Consider the following 22,454-nt stretch of genomic DNA (forward strand, 5'->3'; position numbering starts at 1 on the left):
ATGTATAAACTGTTTAGGATCTTAAAATAGCCAAGCATTTCTTAAACAGCAAGCCTAATGATTTGTGGAAGTTAGTGTGTTGCTGTTGTTCAACAATGAGAAATTTAGAGAAAGCTGGAGCCAGCAGAAAGGAAAAGAAAAAGCAGTAATTTTTTCTTCCTTTCTGGACAAGACTGAGTTGGATTCAGCTAAAGTAGAACCATCTGTCATATGCTAAACATTTAAAACATGTGGTTATAATTTTGCTATTAATTGGAAAATGACCAAGAAAGAAATGACCAGATCACCTTCCTCACCTAAAAACAATGCTTATAAACTTTGCACTTATTTCTATCTAATAATAATAATAAAAAAGGCAACGCAAAATATTTCTTTCAACACAGTTTTTTACTTCCTATTAGAAAACTCTGAAAGGCTAAGTATCTGACAGGAGCTTTCATGTCTTTCCTGTTATTATTGCTTTTACACAGGGTGCGTGGCAGTAAGGGTGAGCTGGAGTCTGATGCCCAAACCAAATTACAGATGGATTCTGGAAGTCACTATTTCTGCATTCTCTTACAGTCCTTTTGTCAGTTGTTACTTGAGCTGGGAAATGTTGATTATCAACTGTGTGATTTTGTGCATGTGTGTATAAATGTGTTAAAACGATGTACCCACCTTAAACCTTTGAATATTGCAAAGCTTTTGAGATATGTGACATTCAGTAATTTCAGAGTATAGTCCTATAGTGCATAGTTGTTACATGGGTTATTTGGTGTACTCTTGTAAGAGAACTTCTTCCCTTCTGCCTCTACTGATGTGAAACAAAACAACTGACAGTCTAATTGCTTCCCTTTAGTTCCCACAAATGCCACTCACGAGATAAAATAAGGCAGATCTGGTACATCTGTGGTGTGATTTCTTGTCAGCTGTAGAAAAATTGCATCAGAAAGAAATTTGGCCTTTGGAAATGGGGGGCATAAGGAGCAAAAGTTGCAATGGGATTTTGGAGAAACTTCTAGTATAACCTTAATTTGCTTTCTTTGATTTATTTACTGGCAAACACACATGCAGACACACACACAACCACCATCACCAACAGCCTGAGACTAAAGTAGGTATCAGGAGTTCAAAGCTCTGGAGCTCAGTTCTAAGTGGTAGGTGAGATTTGGATGTGTTACTGCAAGAATTGATGCAAAAGATGTGAGACTATAATGTGAGAAAAGAAAAGCTTACAGATGTAGAAGCTGTCAAAAGAGCTGAGGAGGAAATATGGCCACTTGTTGAAGCCAGGTTTTGGCTGTGCAATTATTAGGTTTACAGGGACAGAACCCAAATACCAAAGTCAGTTTCAGAACAGAGGCCTTTGCTATGAATAAACGTGTAGAGTAAGAACAGTCCTTACAAAATGAGATGCCATCCATCCTAAACATGCATTCAAACACCTCGTTAAAGGAAATGTTCATCTGCAATGACAGAGGACCTGGTTTTGGTAAATTGAATCAGGCCATAGACATAATTTCTGTGGACAGTGCTTTCCCTTTTTGACTGTACTCATCTTCAGGCTTTCACTGTGGAGCATTGTCTTACAGACAAAATAAATAAGGAGTTTGGCCTTTGTGAATTTGATAAGGATGTTTATTAAATGGTGTTGAATAACAAATTGTTGTTTTTAATTGGCCTCCAATATGGTATACTTAAGAATCTTCTCACTTTAATACCTATACTTTATCTCAAACACTGTCTATTTCATGTGGCGAGGTCATCAAGAAGTTATGAGTTTTGAATGCTGGGCACTTGTGACTGGAATGCTGAAGAAGCTTATAAGCATTTAAAGGAGCACTTAACCCAGTGCTTTATATCATTGAGAGGAAATTTTCTTTAAGCAGTTAAATAGAGTTTCTGAGGGAATTTCCCAACCACTACTGCTTCTCCTAGCATCTGAGGACTTAGAAGACAGCACCGTCTTTGCCTATTAATGGCCGAGCTTCCCACCTTGCCTACCTACACTAGCCAGATTTTTAAGATAAAGCTATTATTTGTGGTTCCTCTACATTAACAAGTTTGTTGCATCCCACTAATCAGATGGTCATCTTTTCCAAGTACTGTAAGTGCAGGTGTCTGTAAATGCAGTGAAAAGAATTTTACAATACAGACCCCTATAACGCTTTCGGATATGCAGAATGTTGTTTTTTAAACAATGCAGGAAGAGCAATCTTTGCTTTATGAGAAAATTCAAAGGGGGCAGGGGGGACAGTATGTAGCTCTGCATTCTTCTGAGCTTCTAAAGAGAACACAGTAACTCTGTTACAAAGTCAGGATTATGCAAATTTGAAAAATAATTTTTGTAGGCTATAGCTGGAATCTATGCCAAAGCATGTCTTGTGCAAGGCGTCTTGCTCTCTGAGGAGATAGACCTGTTGAGTATTTGACTCTTGGCCAAATGGTTTCTTGCTTTAAATTCACAGCTTTTGAGAAAGACTGTGATTGATTATTCTGTGCAAAGCAAAAACAAGCCTTAACGCACATTTCCTACAATATTATCTGAAAATGAAATTGAATAGGAAATCATGAAAAAAACAACACAGAAGTTACAACAGAAGTTGGCCTTATGGCCAGCTACATTTTTTTTCTGACACTTAAGTCTTTTCCTGGCATGATAGAAAATTCTGGAATTTTATTGAGTTTGAGCATCTCATTTTGGTAAAATAGACATGTAAAGTATAAACATATGTTGTTATGTTTGCTAATCACTTGAAATACAAGAGTAATTACAGGTGTCTCTTATAATCCAGGAAAGACGCCAGGTTGTTTGTAATGACTTACCATAGGAATATGTAATGATAATCTGTCCTAATAGCCAATTTTCGACACATTTTTATGTTTCTCCATTGTTTTAGGAAAGATATACAGCCAATGTCACCGTCTTTGGAAGCTGAAGGCCTGCTATGTGCAGGATGACAGTGGTCAGTGACTGCAGCTCACCTAAAGAATGCTGGCAATTACAGAATTGTCATGGAAAAGAAGGTGAGTGCCTGAAAATTTCCACTGAATGAATTGTGTGTGTAGCCAAAGACAGATGCATCAACTGTCAGTCATTTATATTCCATCTCAATCTTCATTTTTACATTTATTTTAAATAAACTATCTCTCCTTTTTTTTTTTTTTTTTTTTTTTTTTTTTTTTTAAATGCATAATTGAACTCAGGAATCAGGATTCACAGGCAATATATGCTCAGATAGGGCAGTTTCTCCCAAGTGAGAAACAGGTCCTTGAGGGGGGCTCATAAACAAGGTTTTGGTAGAGTTTTAATAACACCAAAGTATAAAGCTGAGCAAAAGAGTTCAAAATTTGATCTTGAAACCGAGCAACTTGCTCTTTCTTAACAGCATTAGCATAGAGTCATGGGATACAGCTTGTAGTTTTCTAGAGACTGCTGCTACGTGTTGCTTCTCATTGAAGGGAACATAGGTGTTCTCAACAGCTGTAAAAACAGCTATTCTACGTCCATCTGGAGATCTGTGTCATTCAGTCCAATGTCAATGAAATACTGACAGCTCTGTGATAACCAACTACATGAAATCTTGTGTAATTCAAGTGTTGTATATACAGACGTGATGGGCTACACCACATCTGTGGTGGATGTACCTGGCCTTCATTTATGCAGCCTGGATTTTTTTCCTACCTCACTTAGCACAGCATTGCTTGGTGGCTGCCTGGCCACTTTTACCTCTTTAAATCAATGAATTTCTGTGTACCTGTGTACTGAACAGAACGTGGACAGATAGAATGGCAGCAGCTGTTATTGGTTTTGTCTGCATTCCTTAGCTTGAATTTATCATGCTACCCTGCATCATTTATTCCTGTTTATTTCTTTAATCTGTTTCTCTGTATGCACTATTATGTTGGAATAATTCAGTGTTCAAAACAGGAACTTCTCTCTGTGTCATGGTTTGTCCTGAAATTCCTAAGTTCTCATGCTTTTAATCCAAAATTTCTGTCTAATTTTGTTAGATACCTAGTCAGAGTTGCAGGTGCCACTCTATTGGGGTGGGATCATCAAAGGCTTCATGTAAATCACCACGGTGTTTGTTGGTGCAGCAGTGTCAGTTAGTATCATCTAAAGACATCAGACTGTTCTGTAAAATGCTTATTCCAGAGTGGGGTTTGATTTACAAAAATAATAACTAACCATCTGTGAAGAAGGAATGATGTCACGATGAAAATGTAAAACTGGCTCCAAAATTGCTTCTAGGTAGAAATTAGGTGTCCTGCTCCAAATAAAAATCAGTGGGAATCTTTTAGACCACTATGACAGTACCAGGGCTTTTGCCTAAATTTCTTTCTGTGGCACACAAGGAATATTTGAGAAGAAAAACGATCGCATGCTTGTCAAATATTTTGAGTTCCCTCAGTGGAAAGCACCAGATATTGGGTAGATGATAGAATGTTACTTTGTTTGAATTGAGAGTGTAAGAATTTGTTTAAAATATTTCAAACAAAAAAGCAAGGAATGGTGAAGAGGTTAGGAAAAGAAAGAAGTAAAAAAAAGCTGTCTGTATAACAGATAACACAGAAGAAGTCTAGGGCTCCTCAACACTATATTTTATCTATCTATATATATGTTTATATATATATATATAAATAAATGGGAGAGAGACTGCATGTTACAGAATTTGGGGTGGGGGGGGGGGGGAGGGAACAGGGGAAAATAATTAGTAGGGAACTGAACTGAGTGAGTTTCCTGTTATTTGCTGTGCAAGACAACTTAGCATCACTTTTTAAGCTGTGTTAAGAGGAATTCTGAGTGCACAAAAAGAACCTAAGAACTGCTTGGTTAGCCTGCAAGAAGGCTTTTGATTCAGTCCCAAACTCATGGAGATGAAAAGCATTGAAAATACATTTCATTGCAAATAGAATCACTTTTTTTTTTTTTAAGGTTTAAATTTGGTCAAGTAAAAGATGCATCTTACCTTATTATCAACCTTGTCACCTTTATATCCAGCTTCTGGAACGCAACATTTTTTGTGTCCTGCCATTGTACACTATCTGAAAAGAAGTCAGTCTGTGTAAAACATCAACCCTCTCTTCTATATTTATATGGTTCTTCAGGATTTCCTTTGATCTGCGTAGTCATAAGCTGAAACTAAGTAGAGATACTTTTCATTGTAAAACTTCAAGAAGAAAATTGTAAGGCATTGCTTTTTCTGGGCTTATGAACCTCTTTCTGAAATGGAAGAACAAAAGTACTGCAAGCATCAGTTCTTTGAATTAGAAACAACATGGAGAGTAGATCTCATTATCAGTGCCGTGGGACGTGCCCAAGACTTTGAAAAGCTGTAGCAGTCCTGTGATCATCAAGCCTCTTGTTACTTTGAAGATGTTTCATGTGGTAATATTTTGAATGCTAAAGATTGGGGTATTTCAAAGTCCAGGGTAAAGACTACCAGTCTGTACTCATTGACACCAATTCATAAGACTGTGATAAGAATTAAATAATAAGATAGATGAAGAAGGAGAAAAACAACGACAACAACAACAACAAATCACGAGTTTCAGTGAAGTAAAAATAAATATGACCAAAAAAATGGCAGCAGCTGGGTTGTATGGGATTCCCTTAATTGTGGTGTAGACCATTTCAAACTCATTTCATGCTAACTGGTTCAATAGTTTCCATTATGTTACTAGACATTCTGAGCTAATTAACTAAAAGCATGTTAAATGAAATAGGAAAGATTGGACCAGATAAATCCTTAGCAAATGTCTCCCTCTTAGGATTGCACTTTTTCTTCTTTTCAAAAATAGCATCAGGATTGCCTCTTTCATCTGCCCTCTATAAAATATGGTGTTTTACATGTCAACAGGATAAGATCTGGTCTGCTAGCATTAACTGTGTTTAGATTAAATCTCCTAATACCACTGTGCAAGATTAGTGTTTCTATCAGTTAGAAATGGAAAATAATCTTAAAATATCGCAAATGCATTTTATTCAATTTTGCGTATCTGCTCATATAGCCTAGATAGTTAGATGACCCCAAGGAAGTCTGGTAAAGCCAAGACCACAGACAACAAGATTCAAGACTGTCTCTGCAAGGGATAAATAGTATAGAAGAAGCATTTTCATGACCATACTAATCTGTGGAGGTCATTAAAAAACACTACATTTTTATGGGACTACATCTGTAATTAGTCATCTATTTGTCTAGGTGTGTGAATGCCTTCAAAACTTGGCTGTTTATTTCTTTGTGCTTCAGGTTCTCCTTCTAAGGGGCAAGAAAGAGCAGTGCATTTTCCTACCTCGTGTTTAAATGCCAAAGTTCTTAAGGACTCCAAATGTTTCTTCCTATTGTCAGAACTAGGAGGAAGAGAAACAGAGGAAATAAAAGCTTTTGAAAGATCCCAGCCAAGAAATGAGATCTTTAAAAATGCATGTTTTCATGTTTATGCAGTGGACTCTATAATATCATTAGGAGGTGACTAATGAGCAGTCTGAGTAGCAGCTATTGTTACGATAGCTGCTTAATGTAATAATGGTTGCATTAACAAACTCTAGAGGGAAAAGCTTGTAAGGACCTAGAGGCATGTGTGTGTGTTGCCAAAGCTGCTGCAACAAATTGTTTGAGGCAGAATGTTCAAGAGATCTCCAGGAGCCACCTCAAAGGCACCCTCAAATAAATAAATAAATAAATAAATAGTACCAGGTGAGCAGCACTGCTAGACCTTTTTCTGTCGCACCAGAGGTAGGAGCTGCAAGGAGCTGGCAAAAAGGCTAAGTGGCCCCTGCCCTTATTATTTTCTGCTAGGCTGTATGTTGATCCTCAGCAAAGCAAGCAGTGAATACAGATGATGTGCCACCTCTGTGTCCTGGCTCAACAATGCACATAATGGCATGGCAGCAGATTGAGTGCGTATGACTCAGTTACAAGTAGTGAGCCACACACCTAAGAGTGAAGTGGCCTGTTGCCTTCTCACAGCCCAGAAATGAAATGTCAGAAGAATTTGTGTGGGAATTCAGGAATGGTAGTGATTGACCATTACTAAAAAAAAATAATAAAAAAAAAAAATCAGTGTAAGCCTTGATTTATTAGAACAGTGTGCAATTACAAACCACTTAGCCACATGACCAGTTCAAAACATCAAGTTTATGAAATCCTTTCTCTCTCTTCCTGTCCTTTTTTTGTCCTTTTCCATCAGTGGAAAGTCTTTCTAATCAGATTTTTTAAAAATATGTAATAAAATCCATCAGTGAACAAGAAGAACTTTTGAGTTTTTCAGTATAGGAGCTGAATGTGTCTTTAGACCTAAAGGAATAGATTGAGACTAAAAACATGGGCATATATAAAAACATATTAAAATAAGACATCTAAGGGTTTTAAAGTCTGTGTTAACATTCTCCTAAAGGATAAGGGACTGATGTAAGTTTGTGGTGGAAATAACATGCAAGAAATGAAACATAGTGTTATACCATGAAGAGTATTTAAAGGAAACACTAATTCATCTAGCATAATATTTATTTTTCAGGTGTTTATTTTTATTGCCTTCAGGTATAAATATTGAACACATGAATTGAAATATAATCTTAAATTTATTTTTTAGATTGGCAAACATCATCTTGAATAAATTTTATTCTCTTTAAAAATAAATTACTGAAATTAAACTGAACTAGAATTTGAAGGCAGAATATTAAACTATTTTAAAAAATAAAACCAATTTCCCATTAATCTTTAATTTAACTTACCTGTCTAAGAATGCATTATGTCATGAACTTTAGTGCCCACAAGATCCTTTTTTTTTTTTTCTTTTTTTTTTTTTTCCTAATTTTAGGATTAATTTAAAGAATGTTTTTAGCACACTGTGAGAGAAGCATAAATGATGTTTAAGCCAGCACAGTGTTAACATTTACCAGCCTGGAATTTAGTTGAAAAGAATGACACTTACCTGCTTAAGTAATAACATATGGATTCAACTCAAGAATACCCAAAGCTGGAACAATAGATAAGATAAGAGGGTTGGAATGTTGGAAATATGCAATCCCCCCTTCCAGTAAATTATTAACATGGGAAGGTGATGGCACTACATCATCTGCAACTGTCAGAGATGTACGCGAAATACTTGAAGAGGAATAGGACTGGTTATAGAAATGACTGACTGAATAACAGTGTACACTTGCATGAAATTCTGTGACAATATCATGGGGAAAAATGTAATAAGAATTCTCTTTGAACTCATTTAATCTGCATAATCCACATCATCAGCCAATAAGATCACTTGGGCAATGTTGTTAATCAAATGCCAATTTTGTTTATAGTCACTATAGCCACTGTCTGCTTGTTTAAATGGTTTTACAACAGGTCTTGACTTTTTCTTTTAAAACAAATAACAACAACAAAAGACACATAACTAGCAGTTAGCATTAAAAGTATTTCCATTGTTCCTCATCTTCATTTTTCTTTAAAAAAAAAATAAAAAATACAACCATAAGGGTTGCAACTAAGGTATGCTCACCCAACATGATGAAAATACATCTTAATTACTGAGAAGTATTTCAGTACCTTTTAAACTGCAGGGTATTAAGATAACCATCTTCAGGGATGTACCTCAACATCTGCATGTATGTAAAGCTGACAATTGAAGTCTTTAACTCTGACACTCTTTTGGTAAATGAGGAAATATGATGTATTTGCTGCTTCAAGGTCAAATGATAGCTTATCTACTGCTTACTTTGCATACATGTCCTAGGCAGTAAGCTGGAAGTAGTTATTCATTCTCATTTTTCATTAATTTGTAGATGGTGTTGAATCTTCCACAGATAGAATTAACATTTATCAGTATAAACAATAATGCATTGACAATATTAATACCATTTAATTGCAGCATATTCTTTATGATTTTGTATGTTCTTAATTACTTTTTCTGGCTGTTATGAGAACACTCAAGGAGGTAGTGTATTATTCTATTTTAGATGTGTGCGGATAAAAACAATCAGCACAAATACTTTTACACAGGAAGCAGCAGGTGCCTTCTTTCCTCCCATATCAATCTCATGATGTTGCTTCAAGAGCAGATGGTCCAGCCACTGCCATGGCAGATGAGCTGTGATTTAAATCCAGGGCCTCAGAAAGAAACGGTGTGTCATTCAGGTGGTCTGAAAGCCTAAGGTGCTATTGAAAGAAGAGCACTTTTGCATCCGCAAGCTCTTAGTATGTTTTGGTCATATATATTGTCAGATGCTGATGGGCTCATTAATTCCAATTGTATACACCAGGCAATTCAAAAAGTGCAATTTCCTGGCATTGTTATATGGCTAAGAAACTGACTCACAGGGTGGCCTTTTTCTTCATTGGTTTTCTTGTGTGACACACTCCCATGACTGTGGAACTGTCTAGGCTGACTTTCTGCTGTTTTGCCTTCATGGTTACAAGCTTTATGTCTTGAGCAAATGCCAGGAGCTCCAGGTACTCCAAGTCATTTTTGGGTCACTGTTTTTCCTCATCTGTCTCCTTAGGTACCTGCAAGTCCCCAAGGGCTCTTGACATCCATTTCTAGTAGTACAGGCACTCTTGTTTCAGTTTTCCATTGAAGGAAATGTCAGTGCATGACAAACCATGCTTTGCGGGTGCCATGCTCTGATTTAGCAGTGCTGAATATGGATTCTGTCGTTTTTCATTAGTAGGTGCTTTATTATTTTGATGCTGCTTTCTACCGACCTGTTGTACTGGAAATAATGGGGAGCTGTAGTGACATGCCTCATACGTACTTCACTGCAAATTGCTGCAACTCATGTTCATTAAAGGTGTCTTGTTGTCAGACATTACTAATGCAGGTACTGTAAAATACAGCAAGGATGGTACTGACGTGCACAAATGACTGTTCAGGTATGTTATATTCTATGTGGGAATTAATTTGATAGTCTGGGACACAAGTAAGTTGTTTTTATCCCAGCCAGCAGTGGCAAAACTCTGCTTACTTTGCTCTGGGGGTATCTTGTCCCTCCCCCCCCCCCCCCCCCCCCTTCTTCCCACCCCTTGCCACCCACATCTTTACCTATACTTCTGGCATGTGGAACAACCTCTAACAATTTCCTCAAACTTGCTGGTTATTTGAAGCTGTTGTAAAATACCATTGGTCTTCCTCTTAGATTTTAAATCCCTAAATGATTCTGTGCTTTTAAATATTTTTAGACTATGATATATTTATATTATGATATGTCCTTTTAAATATTTTTTCTCTAATGTCAGAGGATTTCTGATGCAGTGAAACAAAATCCTATTTAACAATTAAATTTAACTCCTTGTTAACTGTTATTATTTGAAGGGGTAAAGCCACTGTATTAGTTGTTACCATTTGAAGCAACTAGCATTATCTGTGGCAGTGGCAACAGCTACTTTATGCAGGCTTTTGCCTTCAGCAATATCACCGGAAATCAAAGTTCACATTCAGTCTGACACCAGGTAGATTTATTTATTTTTTTTTAAGAGCTTGTGTTTATAACATATAAAATCTAGTTCTGAATATTTTTGCTTCATTGTTTTTTTTTTTTATCAAGTATTCTAGAGAATGTCTGTAATGATCATCACATCTCACTTAGTTTTTATGCAACATTGCAATCATAGATTTGAAACTAAAATATTTTTTTTTAGTCTTTTTGTTTGTGGGAAAGGTTAGGGTGAGAATTGCCAGGTCCCTTAGGTTGTAAAGAGTTTTATGATCGGTTTCAGCTCACACAGTTCTTCCATGCATGAAGATGTGAAGTTTTAATGGCTGTGGAGTAAAGCCAAAGCTTCTTTATTTATGTACACTAACACCCAATTTCTTTTACATGAGTGCTCTCCAAGTCTGACCATACAACTCTGAAATAATTACCAGTATTCTCAGTAGAATCATCCGAGGACAACTTAATTATGCTCTTAGATATTGTATCTCTAGGCTGGGCCATCTTTGATTAATGCCTTAAGCTTTCCAGATGTTTCTGTAAGAGCTAAAGCCTATGTCTGTTAGACAGTTTTGTAGAATAGCAGTCGGGATGCTGAGGCAGGTTGACTGATCACACATTTCTTTACATACCTCATGTTTCACGTAAGTCTGTACTCCTTTATTTTAGTGTGGCCAGTCTAGATCATATTGCCACATTGGCTTTGTTTTGCAGGATTTTATTTCCATCATAAGGAATTTGCATGGTATTTGTTTAGCTTTTGCCCTACAGCTTGCTTTCCATGCAAGATTTCTGAAGTCTCTGCATTTTTCTCATATTTTTCCTTGATCAAAATGTCACAATACAGACTTTTGTACCATATATGCTTTCTGAAATGTGCTGTATTTTTCTTTGAAGTGCCTTTGGTATCAAATACAGCCCATATGAGAACAGCATCTCCCAAAGAAGGTGTTCAAGCTACATGTATATTAGCATTTGTTCTGCTTTTCATCCCAAGTAGAAATACATTTGTTATCAATCACCTGTCCAGTGATGTATGGGGAATAATTTACACTATTTAAAATTTGACTAAGTGAAAACTCCGTCCTTTTTTTTTTTTTTTTTTTTTTTTGTCAGTGACTAGATGCCATTGCTGGAGCTCTGCTTGCTCTGTGGGTTTAAGTGCTTCCACCTCATCTCTGTTCAGTTCTGTGGAATTTTCTTGGTAGTATCTTGTTAGAACTTGTCTTGTCCCCACCATGTGGAACTTGCAACTCAGTTCTGAATGGTCTTGACATCTTTTCAGTAGTTTTAGCTGTTTTGAACCCATAACTGGCAAGGGAGTGCATGCTTTTGGAGTCTCTAAGGACCTGACACATTTTTATGTGGACAATGGCATAACTTCATCTGGTGTTTGTGCAAAGGCATCTTCCCCAGTATCGATGAATTTAGCATTGTTATAGAAGATAACTCTGTTATTGTAAATCTTAAAAACATAGTAACACCCTTTCAGGGTTAGATCAAAGTTCAGTGCTGCTCTCTGCATTGTGTTTGCTACAGTGGATGATAACGGATGTCTTCAGAAGAACGTAAGAATGGGACAAGAATACCAGGTTCCCTCTCCTGAGCTCCGGTACGTTGTTCCTGGTTTGCTGAGCCAGAGATGGTCATTATTTAAGATCTGTACATTTTCTCAGTTGCTAGTATCCAGATTCTGGCAGTGCTCTACCTTGTGCGTCAGTGCCCAATTTAAAAGCATGTAATTGTCACAGTTGCTTTCAGACTGACAGTTCAGTTCTCTGCTGATGCTGCATTGTCCATTGCTCTTAATTATTTCTACAGAGATTTCCTTTGAATTAGTGGTGTTGCTGTCATTCCCTTTATGGTGGTGGCTTTTGCATCTTGCTGTACATGCTTTTGACCACTTGCAAGCTGGTCAAAATTTGCCAGTAGTTCACACACCTATTTCCAAATGTTGGGCATTGGTTTGACTTTCATTGTCTTTGCGCTATACATAGCTTCTTGTGTTTTTTCCTTGTGCAGCTTTTTTTTTTTTTTTCCATGCCATGTTCTTATATTTAAAATCTTTGATTCCCTTTAATACCAGTTTTTCTCTGGATTGGGTTTACTTCCTTTGCTTGACAAATGTGACTAACCTTGCCAAGGATTAACTGCAGAATTCCAGTAGACCAAGGTTTACTTTTCTGAGACAGGACTCAAACCCTCAAAATTGGCTAATGAGCCAGTTGCTCTTAGATTAGTCACCTTCTCCTCTGGTTTTACTCTCTGCTTAAAAGCATCACATGCATCTATTTCACTTTTACAGAATGCCTTACATTTGTGAATTGAGCCTCAGAATTCATGTGTGTTGGCCAAAGTAACTGAAAACCATGGAAAATATGAATTGCTTTAAAACTGAGTATTTTCAGAAACAATGCTATTTTGTCTGTCTCTGCTGCTAGCAGTTCCTTGCAGATACAGATTTTTTTACCTTCCTGTTCATAGGAGAGTTTAGGAAACTAGAAATTCCTGAGTTGCCTCTACTTTTGTACAAATTGGAGTAAAAAATTACTTGCTTTGCAGTTCCAGAGCTTCAGCCAAGAAGGTTATTTATGAAGAGATGGAAAGCTGGCAGCCTTATTTTTAATGTTTTATTTTATTTTATTTGTCTTAGGAATATACACTATTCTTGCTCTATTGCTTTGCTTGGGTGACAGTTCGTGCCAACTTAGTTAATAAACAACCAATAATGTTTGTCTGCCTTGTTACTATACTTTTGTGATTGGTGTGGCAGCAGGGGAGAGCCTCAGAATGATGTTTTCCTCCAAATCACCCAGGCCATGTTCAGAAATATGCCTCTCTACATCTGTTGGAGATAACAATGCATTGCTGAACAAAGAGCAAATTTAGAGATCCAAATATATGATTACAGTACAAAAGCAAATTCTACCCTTGAATGATGCATGGTGCTCATAGATATCAGTGGAAGATTCACAGGAGGTTAAATAAATTCACTAAATTTGTAATTTAATCTATGAATCAGAACTAAAAATGGAAAGCAGGTCTCTACCTTGAAAGTGCCAGACATACTGGTCTATCAGGGGGTTTAATTCATGTCAGCTCCAAATTTCTTCAGTGCCAACAGTGTGAATGGTTTTTATTCAGACTCAGGTACTCCTTGTTAAATTCACAAGTTTCCAATCTGAATTATTTTAGTCCACGTCCACAGTAAATTGGACTACAGCGCTCCTCATCCAGATCAAGGGTGTCTATGCGGAGAATTAAATCAGATATAATATATTCTGATTATAAAAAGAATAGCTGTTTTAAAATAAACTCACTGCGAAGGAAGAACTAACATGTGAACAGATTGAAGGCGAACTAATGTCATTGAAATGCTGATGGACCAGAGGAAAAAGGAGTTTAGCAAGTAAAGTGATTAAAGAGGGAACACAGAAAGCTTTGAGGCAGAGCACCTACACCTGCTGTGCTGCAGGTCCCTGTTGCGTCTCTCACTGACTGAGGCTGCCTTGCTCAGGAACAAGTGGTAATGAGTGAAGTTAAGGAAAGAGAGGTGCGGGTATGGCTATCCACCTTGTGTAACGGGGTCCAATTTGTCTTTCAGAGCAGTCAGTGAACGGCCTTTCACGCCTTTCTGTGATCTTAAGTACAACAGAGTTTGGTCCAGGCGTCTCTGGGCATCATCGAGGCAGCCGCAAGGGGAGCCTAAGAAGGGGGAACAGCCCAGGAAGATGCTGAATTCGGTTTCTCCTAGTGAATACTAATGCCTAAAAAATTTATAGATGTATGTGTTCATGTCTGAAGCAACTGCCGTACGGATTTGCTGATCGTGCAGGAGCGGTATGCAAAAAGGGAGGAGGAGGAGGAGGGAAAGGGCGGGTGGAAGAAAGCGACGGCTCTAGGACCCATGAGAGCCTTCCTGAGCAGGAGGTGGGAATTCTCCTCCGAAGCAGCCCGAGCCCAACCTCAGAGCTCCTGCGGAGCCGGCAGAAAGAGCCGCGCACCCGGCCCCGCTCAGCCATGAGCCTGGCTGGGCTGTGGGTCGCCGCAGTGGGTAAGTACCCTGCTCCTTCTGCCCCCACCTCCCTGTGGTACAAACTCCCTCTGATGTCCGGGGGACTCTGACTTATTCCTTTGCCCATTCTCTTTTACCTTTTAAAACGGGAAAGCATTAGATTTCAAAACTGTGCAGAGAAAGGAGCTGGGGAGGAAAATACCGGTATCAAACATCCCTAAAGTGGGTGATGTGGGAAGATAAATTTTGATGGTTATTGATTCTAAGTAAATGTTGTTCTCTGAAATGAATAGGTGATCTGTAGTTTTAGAAAGGCTTGAGCTGACCGAGGCTCTTATACTGGAATCAGGCTCTGTCATTGTATTAAGGTTCAGTGTGAAATTAACAGCTCTACCCCTGTACCATTTTGGCTCTGTGATTACAGGATTGCTTTCTTTGGGACTATGCTGAAGAGATGGGAGAAAGTAATGCTCTAGGAGTCGTGAAGGTTGCTTACTGGAAAAGGTGTATTTTGGAGGAGTTACTTTCTCTAAGGAGAGGGATAAGGGAGATGGATAAAGGGAAAGAAGATACCAAGACTATGAAAGATATCCCACCTAAACAGTGGTGCTCAGGCTGAGTTTTGAACGGAATCTGCGTGCTGCTCTGTTTGTCATCGTCAGTTTTGGTTCTGAAACACAGCAAAAGGAATGAAATCATAGTAGGAGAGAAGGAGGGAGATATTAGGAAGGAAGCTGCAGTAGTAGGAGAGAAGTTGGAAAGCAGCAGCATGCACACAAGCATTAAGGGAAGGCAGGAGTGGAACACACTTACTGTATGTGCACCGTGGTGAAAATCTTGTTATAAAAATTAGGAGAGAAAAATCTGCATATCCTATATCCTTACTAGGACATGCTGAACTTCCCAGAGAAGTGAAGTTACAATAGTAACCCCAGTGCATAGCAAGGAACATGGAACAAGGAACAACATCATCTTGATCCGTTGACAAGGATCAGAAGACACTTTTGTATTTCTCAGTGCAACAAATCATATTGCTTCCAGACAGAGGAAGAGATGAGACAAACAGGTTTTTGGGAGCTAGAGTTTGCTCTTCCTGAACATGTATATATTTTAGTTTACATTAAGATATGCTGGGACATCAGATTTTAAGCAGGTTTTGTCATGTAATTTTATTTACAGTTGAATGCCAAGGCATAGCATGGAGATTTTGGTTTCAGGCTTTTTCTGTCCTGTTACTCCCATTGGGAGGAGGGTGCTTTACCACCAAAGGGGGTCCCAAAGCAGAGCAATGGGTGCCCACAGCCTACGTTCTTGTGCCATGTGGTCTCATCGAGAGCTGCTAAGTGTCATCCATGTGCTTTTGGTGGAGTGACTTTCAACATGGGAATAAGGTTAGTGTAAGGAACAGTCATTATAATCGCTGTATCTCGAAGTCTGTAATCTGAAGCATGATTGTATTAGAGCAGAGATTTAATATAAAATAAAAGGTGTGTTTCAGAGAGCAAGAAAAGAGCTAGATGAAAACAAGCATACATTTTACAATCTCTGTCCAGTCTTCTGCCAAAAATAATCTCAATCACCCAGGGAGAGACTTGGATACTGAGTGTTTAACTGTGTAGCTGCTGTCATGATCTTCACATGGGGGTGGTTCATCTCACGGGGTTATTATGGTCAGCTCTGCAGTCAACTATTTTAAAAACTACTTGTGTTTCCACTGAGGAAGCTTTCCTGGAGTAGATTCTCAGAGTGGCTTTGTATTTCCTTCTTTATTTGGAAAGCCCAAGGTCCTGATGATGAGGAAATTTACAGATTCACTTCTCTCTTTTTTGTTTTACTGGCTGGTATATGCGTTTCTAATGAGCAGTACCCTAAAAAGGTAGTTTGAGAGTTCCCATCTACTGAGAATTTTAGGCACATCAAAACACTGGATGAGGTCTGAACTCATTTTGGAGTAAAAATCAAGACTCTATAAGAAAATTCAGGAAGCTAGAGAAAATGGGGGAAAAAAATCGGCACACAATCAACCAACACCACAACAGAGAAGAATTCAGTGTACCAATGTGTGTTGTTCTGTGTCGGGGCAATGTCACAGGTCATAGTCATTCTGAGGCTGAGGTAGCACCCTAGCCTCAGTTCTTGGGAGATGGCTAGGAACATGGTAAAAAAAAGGCACCAGATGAATGTGTGGGGGAATTTTCTTTTCATTTTAACCACCAGCATTGCTTTGAGTCTTCATATGGGCTTATTCTCCTTTGATTACTTGAGCTTAATAGAAGGAAGAGGACTGGCCTCTTCCCTATGAAAAACTGGGTTGTGCATGGCCGGATGTTGTGCTCTTCTTGCCTCTGGGTGTGGAGTGCAAACTATTTGCAAAATGACAGCACAACATACACCCTGAGCAAACCTCAAGCCTCTTTTCTGAAGAGCACTCATGTTTATGTCATTGCTCAGAACTTCAGCTATTAGAGTATAACTACAGTTCTTGAGATAATATTAGTAGAGGCATTTTGTCAAGTTTCTCTTTATAGCCCTTCCTAATAGTTGTAGTAGAGCTGTCATGGGATAGGATAGCTCATGTTTAGTTTCAGCTGGAGAAGCAGTTATGGTTTTGGGAAGGCTGATAGCAGGTTTAGGAGTAAAATGGCCAGCATGTTTGTGGGGTGTGGGTGTGGAACGGTGTATCAGCATGGTGATGGTGAATGCCCCATTCCTAGCTACTACGTGTCCCTTGCATTTGTCCAACAAACTGTTTTCAGAAGTCCAGAAGGATTTTCTCCCTCTCCCTGAGTTTGTCTACATCTCAAGATTGAGCTGGCCTGATTTATAAAGTGAATGTAAGCTGGTTGAAGTTTAATCAGGCTACACATGCATGAAGACACATGTATGAATACCTCATTTTGTCATAAACCAACTGAGAACAGATTCATGGACCTTAAAATAAACGAACACGTCTATCTCACTTACGCAAACCTTTACTGATTTGTGTATCCCTTTGTCTAGAAAAGAGCATGCCAAGAGTGGAGGGGAGGGAGGGGGGCTGCATTCTCTTCTGTTTCTTCATGGAAGAACTCACTTTTTTGTTCGTCTTGTGCCTAACTCTGCTGGGTTAAAGTAGCATACAGAAACAGCAGTGCTTTCAGTGTTTTCACTTAAATAGGCCCAACCAGAATAGCACCAAATGATCCTTGAAATCTGACTTGGAAGATAGGCTCATGGTCCTTTATTGTGCAAATTACAGTTTATCTACAGATACTGTGCCCGGTCTGGATATGCAATTCAACGAACTCTGAAAGCCAAGCATTGGGGAGGTATCTTGAAATAGAAAAGGCTGTGACTTCTTTTTAAGTCACAAACATTGCAATGTTGAGGATCCTTTGAAATACAGTGAAAAATGGGAGGATACATGTATGGGAGTCCAGTAGTAAGGGACATGAAGGCAAGCGCTGGGAATTAGTAAACTCCATCAAGAGGAAGGACGGAAGTGGTAAAGGAAGAAATCATGTAGTGAGGTGTGTGTACTGTTACTTTAAAGCTGAAGATAATGTCTTGTGGTCAGCCATAGAAGTCCATCTTTCTGTCAGTATTACATAGATTTACAGTTCCTAATTGGTGCATCAGATCAAAGTTCGAGCAAAGGATGTCCCTCTTCAGTGATGTTTCAGAAGCATTCCTCTCCCACCCCCTGAGCCCATAACAGACACAGAGGGCCCAGGTCTTCAGCCCGTTTGTGTGTGAGATTGGGTGTGCACTGGCTGGGCTGGTGTGTAGAACTGAATCTATGGTGGATGTGTGACTAGAGAGAAGTATTCATCTTGCATTAATCTTAGTGAAAAAATGCTGATGAGGTAACAATAAAATGCTTTATAAAATGGGCTAGGTTTTGAGCTGTTATATATAGGAGGTTTATGTGTGCACCAGTTAGTTCATGTTGAGAGATTCAAATGAGTCAAACTGTTTTAGTATTTTCTTATTCAAACTTTTGTTTATAGAAGGCTTTTATATAAAAATCTTAAATCTTTATTTAAAAATCTTAAAACATGATTTAGTACCACATGTTTGGTTTTAACATGAAATACTGTAGTTCAGTGCTCCCTGAAATGTGCTTGGGTTTGCAGTTTGATAAAACATCTGAAAATTTTTCAGGTTGACCTGTGACAGTTTTATTTAATTTTATTTTTAAAATTTCTTTTGGCTTGCCAGTAACTTGGAAAATCCTGTATTAAAGCTATTCAGTTATCTTGTAAAAGCACATACTGATTTGTACCTGGATTTGTGTATGCAGGTGGTTGTCCTCAGGCTGATGTTCATTGCTGCACATATACACAGCAGCTGGTATTGGTGTTTGTACCTTGATGCTTCTTATTGGATCAAAGTCCTCAGAAATGTAAAGAAACAAAGATAACATGATTTTTTTTGCAAACATTTAGTGAAAGCAGAAGCGCAAAGCAGCTGCTGAGAGGAGAGGCAGGTGAGCTCTTTCAGAAATAAATGGAGAGGAAGGAATCCATGGGGTTCTTAGTTAATGCAAATTGATAGATCTTTATGTGAGCACAGTTACAGCATGGAACATCTTGCCTTCTGTGTCTGGAGACTTTTATCCGAGACTCTTACGAGTAAGCATGATTTCTGTACTGAATGCTTAAATCAGAGGAGGAAAATAATGACATTAATTATGTTAATTAATTGGATCAACCTTATAGTCTTTTCCTGTCTCTCAGCATCAGTTCTTCCTCTCACAATTCCTCTTCCTCTCATTCCATTATAATTGCTCCCCTGCTTCAATCCTCTCCTGGAGTATAACAAACCCCGTGCTTTGCGGCCTGCCATCAGCAGGACAGGACCTGCATGTCTGTGTGCACGAAGATGACACCCGTGGCAGGTATGAGAGCAAGCCAGCTTGCAGAAGTAGTGAGTTGAGGTGTTTGATAGGGGTGAGTTGCAGCTGGTCTGACAGAAGTGCTCTGAGTGAGGAGTAGGGAGAATTGAAATCCAGTGTGAGAGAGGCGGCAGATCATACCAGTGGCTCTGTGCACACAGGAGCATCTCCTATTTGCCTCTTACGTTATTCAGACTGTAACAATTGCAGCAGCATTAGAGGTCAGAGGGGCTGTGCCTGGGGGGTGTAAGCTTCCTTCCTTTTTACGCCCAATGTGCAAGAGGAGAACTCCAGCTATAGGACCTTTATAGCAGAGCAAATGGAAATGGCACCAGGGCCAGCCCAGGTCTCTGTGTGGCCTAAGGACAACAGCTCCCAAGCAAGTGGCAGTGTCCCCAAAGCATTTGCATTCCTGAGCTATGCTGTATCTAAGTGCTTTCCTTGAGCTGCTGTGCCTCCATGCTGCTGCTGCTTCCAGTGTGTATGATACCAGCACAATTGTCGGGCCAATGAGGAATAACAAAAACAAAAAGAAATAACATAAACGGAAACAGAGATGACCATTCAGTCTTCCTCACCTAGAAAAAACAACTCTGCCACATATGCTGTGGAAATAAAGAGCTCAGTATTTCAGTAAGATACTCATCCACAGGTCAGGTTTTATTTCTGTAGGAGAAGTTCAGGCTGTTTCTCTGTATGTGCTACCTTAAGATGAAGCTGGCTTGGAAAATGTAAAATGTTACATGATTCTGTACAATGTTTTCTTCCACTTGTCAATGAAAAACTTGTTAAGGTTTCTAACTGGCTTTACATCAGGGAAAGAAACTCCCTGAAAATGGCACTGAGTTTAAAGGAAGAAGAGACACCTATTGACATAGCAGCTCATTGGAGATAAAGGTAGTTGAGAACGAGAGTAAAGAATAAAATAAAAAGCTGAAGTTTTTTCCAAAAAGCACAGATATATCCTTGCAACTCAACTTTTTCCCTACATAATGGGAGAGCCGTGTCTGTTAATAAGACATCACAGATTTTCAGTTAATTGGTATTTGAAATCCCATAAGCTTTGGCAAATCAGCCAAGAATTATGTGTTTATTCTTGCATTTCAGTTGCTCGCTTAGGGATTTTCTTTTTCCAGAGTATGGTACAGTGTGTGTTTGAGGGTAGAGACAGACAAACTTTCTTGGGCTAAAGCACCCACGCTTCCCCACTGTCTCTGTGTTTATGGAGATAGATATTTAAACATTGAGAACATAGGATTGATAAAGTAACTGCGTGAGAGCCATCTAGGAGGTGAAACAAAGGGATGTGATAGTGTTTTGAAGAGCAGAATAAAAGTGCAGAGGGCAAGAAATTTCAGTTACTGCATTGTCATAATGAAGAGTTTTTGTGCCATCCAGGAGTCCTACAAAACCCCAACTGGAACATTGTACCCCTTGAGTCAGAACTGACCGACTATTTGAAGTCTTACTGGAACTTAAACGTGAAGTGAGCCAAACAGGTTACTACTGGTTCACATTCACAGGTCACTGAAATGTTGCTTCCCACAGCAGAGACGCCATCAGCACAGGAGCGACCTTGAACTGCCTGGGCTTCTGAGTAGTTTTGCATCCAGCTTCTACCTCCCCACAGGACCCTTACAAGTTCCTGCTTCCACACATCTGGTTTGAACCGCTCTGCAGCTGTGACCAGGACCTTTTTCTACATGCTGAGGGTGAACTCTGAATGCCCTGCGGGGAGGGGATGGGCAGTATTTTGGATATGAGCTATCCCAGGGGTGCTCTGTAAATGTCTGCTAGACCTGTGACCTGGCTTTTGGCACTTGCGCAGCCCTCCTGCTCGTGTAGTGGCGTCTGTGTTTCTGCACTGCCATGCCTAACTCCCTCTCCTGCTCCTCTATCACAGGGCAGTAATTCCCCGTTCCCCCTTGTAGCTCTTGGCCTTCAGAGGCAGGAGGAAACTATGGATACACAGAGAGGACAGGAGGTAGGAATTCTCTTCCAGTGGAGAGGGTGAGCCCAACCATTGTGGTTTGGCATTACCAGAAAGAAAATGGTTAGGAGCTGGTTGGAGATGGTTGTCAGCCAGAACCTGAACAGTCTCAGGCAAAGCCAAATTCAAACTGGAATGGAACTCGAAAAGTGATTTGCCTCCCTGTATGGTTCCTCTGGCAGTCTTGCAGTACCTGGTGTCTTGACTAATGTTTTAGGTAATGCAATGAGCATGGATGATTATACTTATACACGTCTAATGTCTTAGATGTCTTGATTTTTATTTTGATTTTCTATTTCTGTTGTTATGTTTAACTGCAATTTTGTTTTTCCGAGTATCTGTTATTTATAATTTTTTTTCCTACTGCACTCTAAGTCATTAATACACTTTTGCCACTTTTACTTTAGCTAATGGATGACTGACGTGAAATTTCCTTGGCTTCTAACATGTTTTTGGAGTCTGCTCTATGGCATTTTGATGTGTAGTGAATATATGCTGGAATCCAGATCTTTTTATATTAGTAACACTTTTAAAGTCTGTAATTCGCAACAGGAGCATTTTCTGTGTTTACAGTCACTACAGGAGCCCAAATAGCATTTAAAATCTCTGGAAGAAGCTTTCTTTAACCCCATGCAGGCTAGCAACTCAGCCTAGATTTTAATGAGACTTTGGACTTTCCAGTTCTTATAAACCCCAATGGTATATTCGTTGCAGAATACCAACTATTGCAATTTTGTCAAATTTCCTCAAGTCCCAGATGCCTCCTGGCCTTTCAAGGTCTATCGAGTTGTTAGCTGAGTTTAAACTTTTCTAGAGTTTGACAGATTGTGTTTGTAGCTCTGTTGCAGTCCCAGAGAAGAAATATGAAAGTCAGTAAAATTTACAAAAATAGCTTTGTGAATTAGTGATAAGCAAAAGGAGGTGAATAAACCATGCTGGCTTTTATTTAGTTACTTCAAAAGGACTTGTGTTCTGGCTATTCAGGATAGAAAAATAAGAGACTTATGAAGATCTAGCTCTTTTCACCTCATCCGAAGCTGTAATTTATTTGCTCTGATTAGACACAAGCATTTAGCTTCCCCTCTAAAAGCTATTTTCATTTTTGGTATGTTGATAAGTTTCTGATAAAGCATAATTTTTTGTTCCTTTGTACTTTCCAAAC

At 38.9% G+C, this 22,454-nt stretch overlaps 1 protein-coding gene across 1 annotated transcript in view; it reads left to right on the top strand.

Annotated features, from left to right (window-relative positions):
* Positions 1-13,940: 13,940 nt before the first annotated feature.
* Positions 13,941-22,454, top strand: part of LTK (leukocyte receptor tyrosine kinase) — a gene marked incomplete at both ends in the record, with an annotated part of 92,780 nt that continues 84,266 nt past the window's right edge. Inside the window, 2 exon segments of the mRNA XM_084287906.1 lie at positions 13,941-13,970; positions 14,216-14,465. Coding sequence (XP_084144032.1) covers positions 13,941-13,970; positions 14,216-14,465 — 280 coding nt within the window.

Source organism: Netta rufina (genome assembly GCF_964035555.1).
Source record: "Netta rufina genome assembly, chromosome: 5".
NCBI classification, from domain to species: domain Eukaryota; kingdom Metazoa; phylum Chordata; class Aves; order Anseriformes; family Anatidae; genus Netta; species Netta rufina.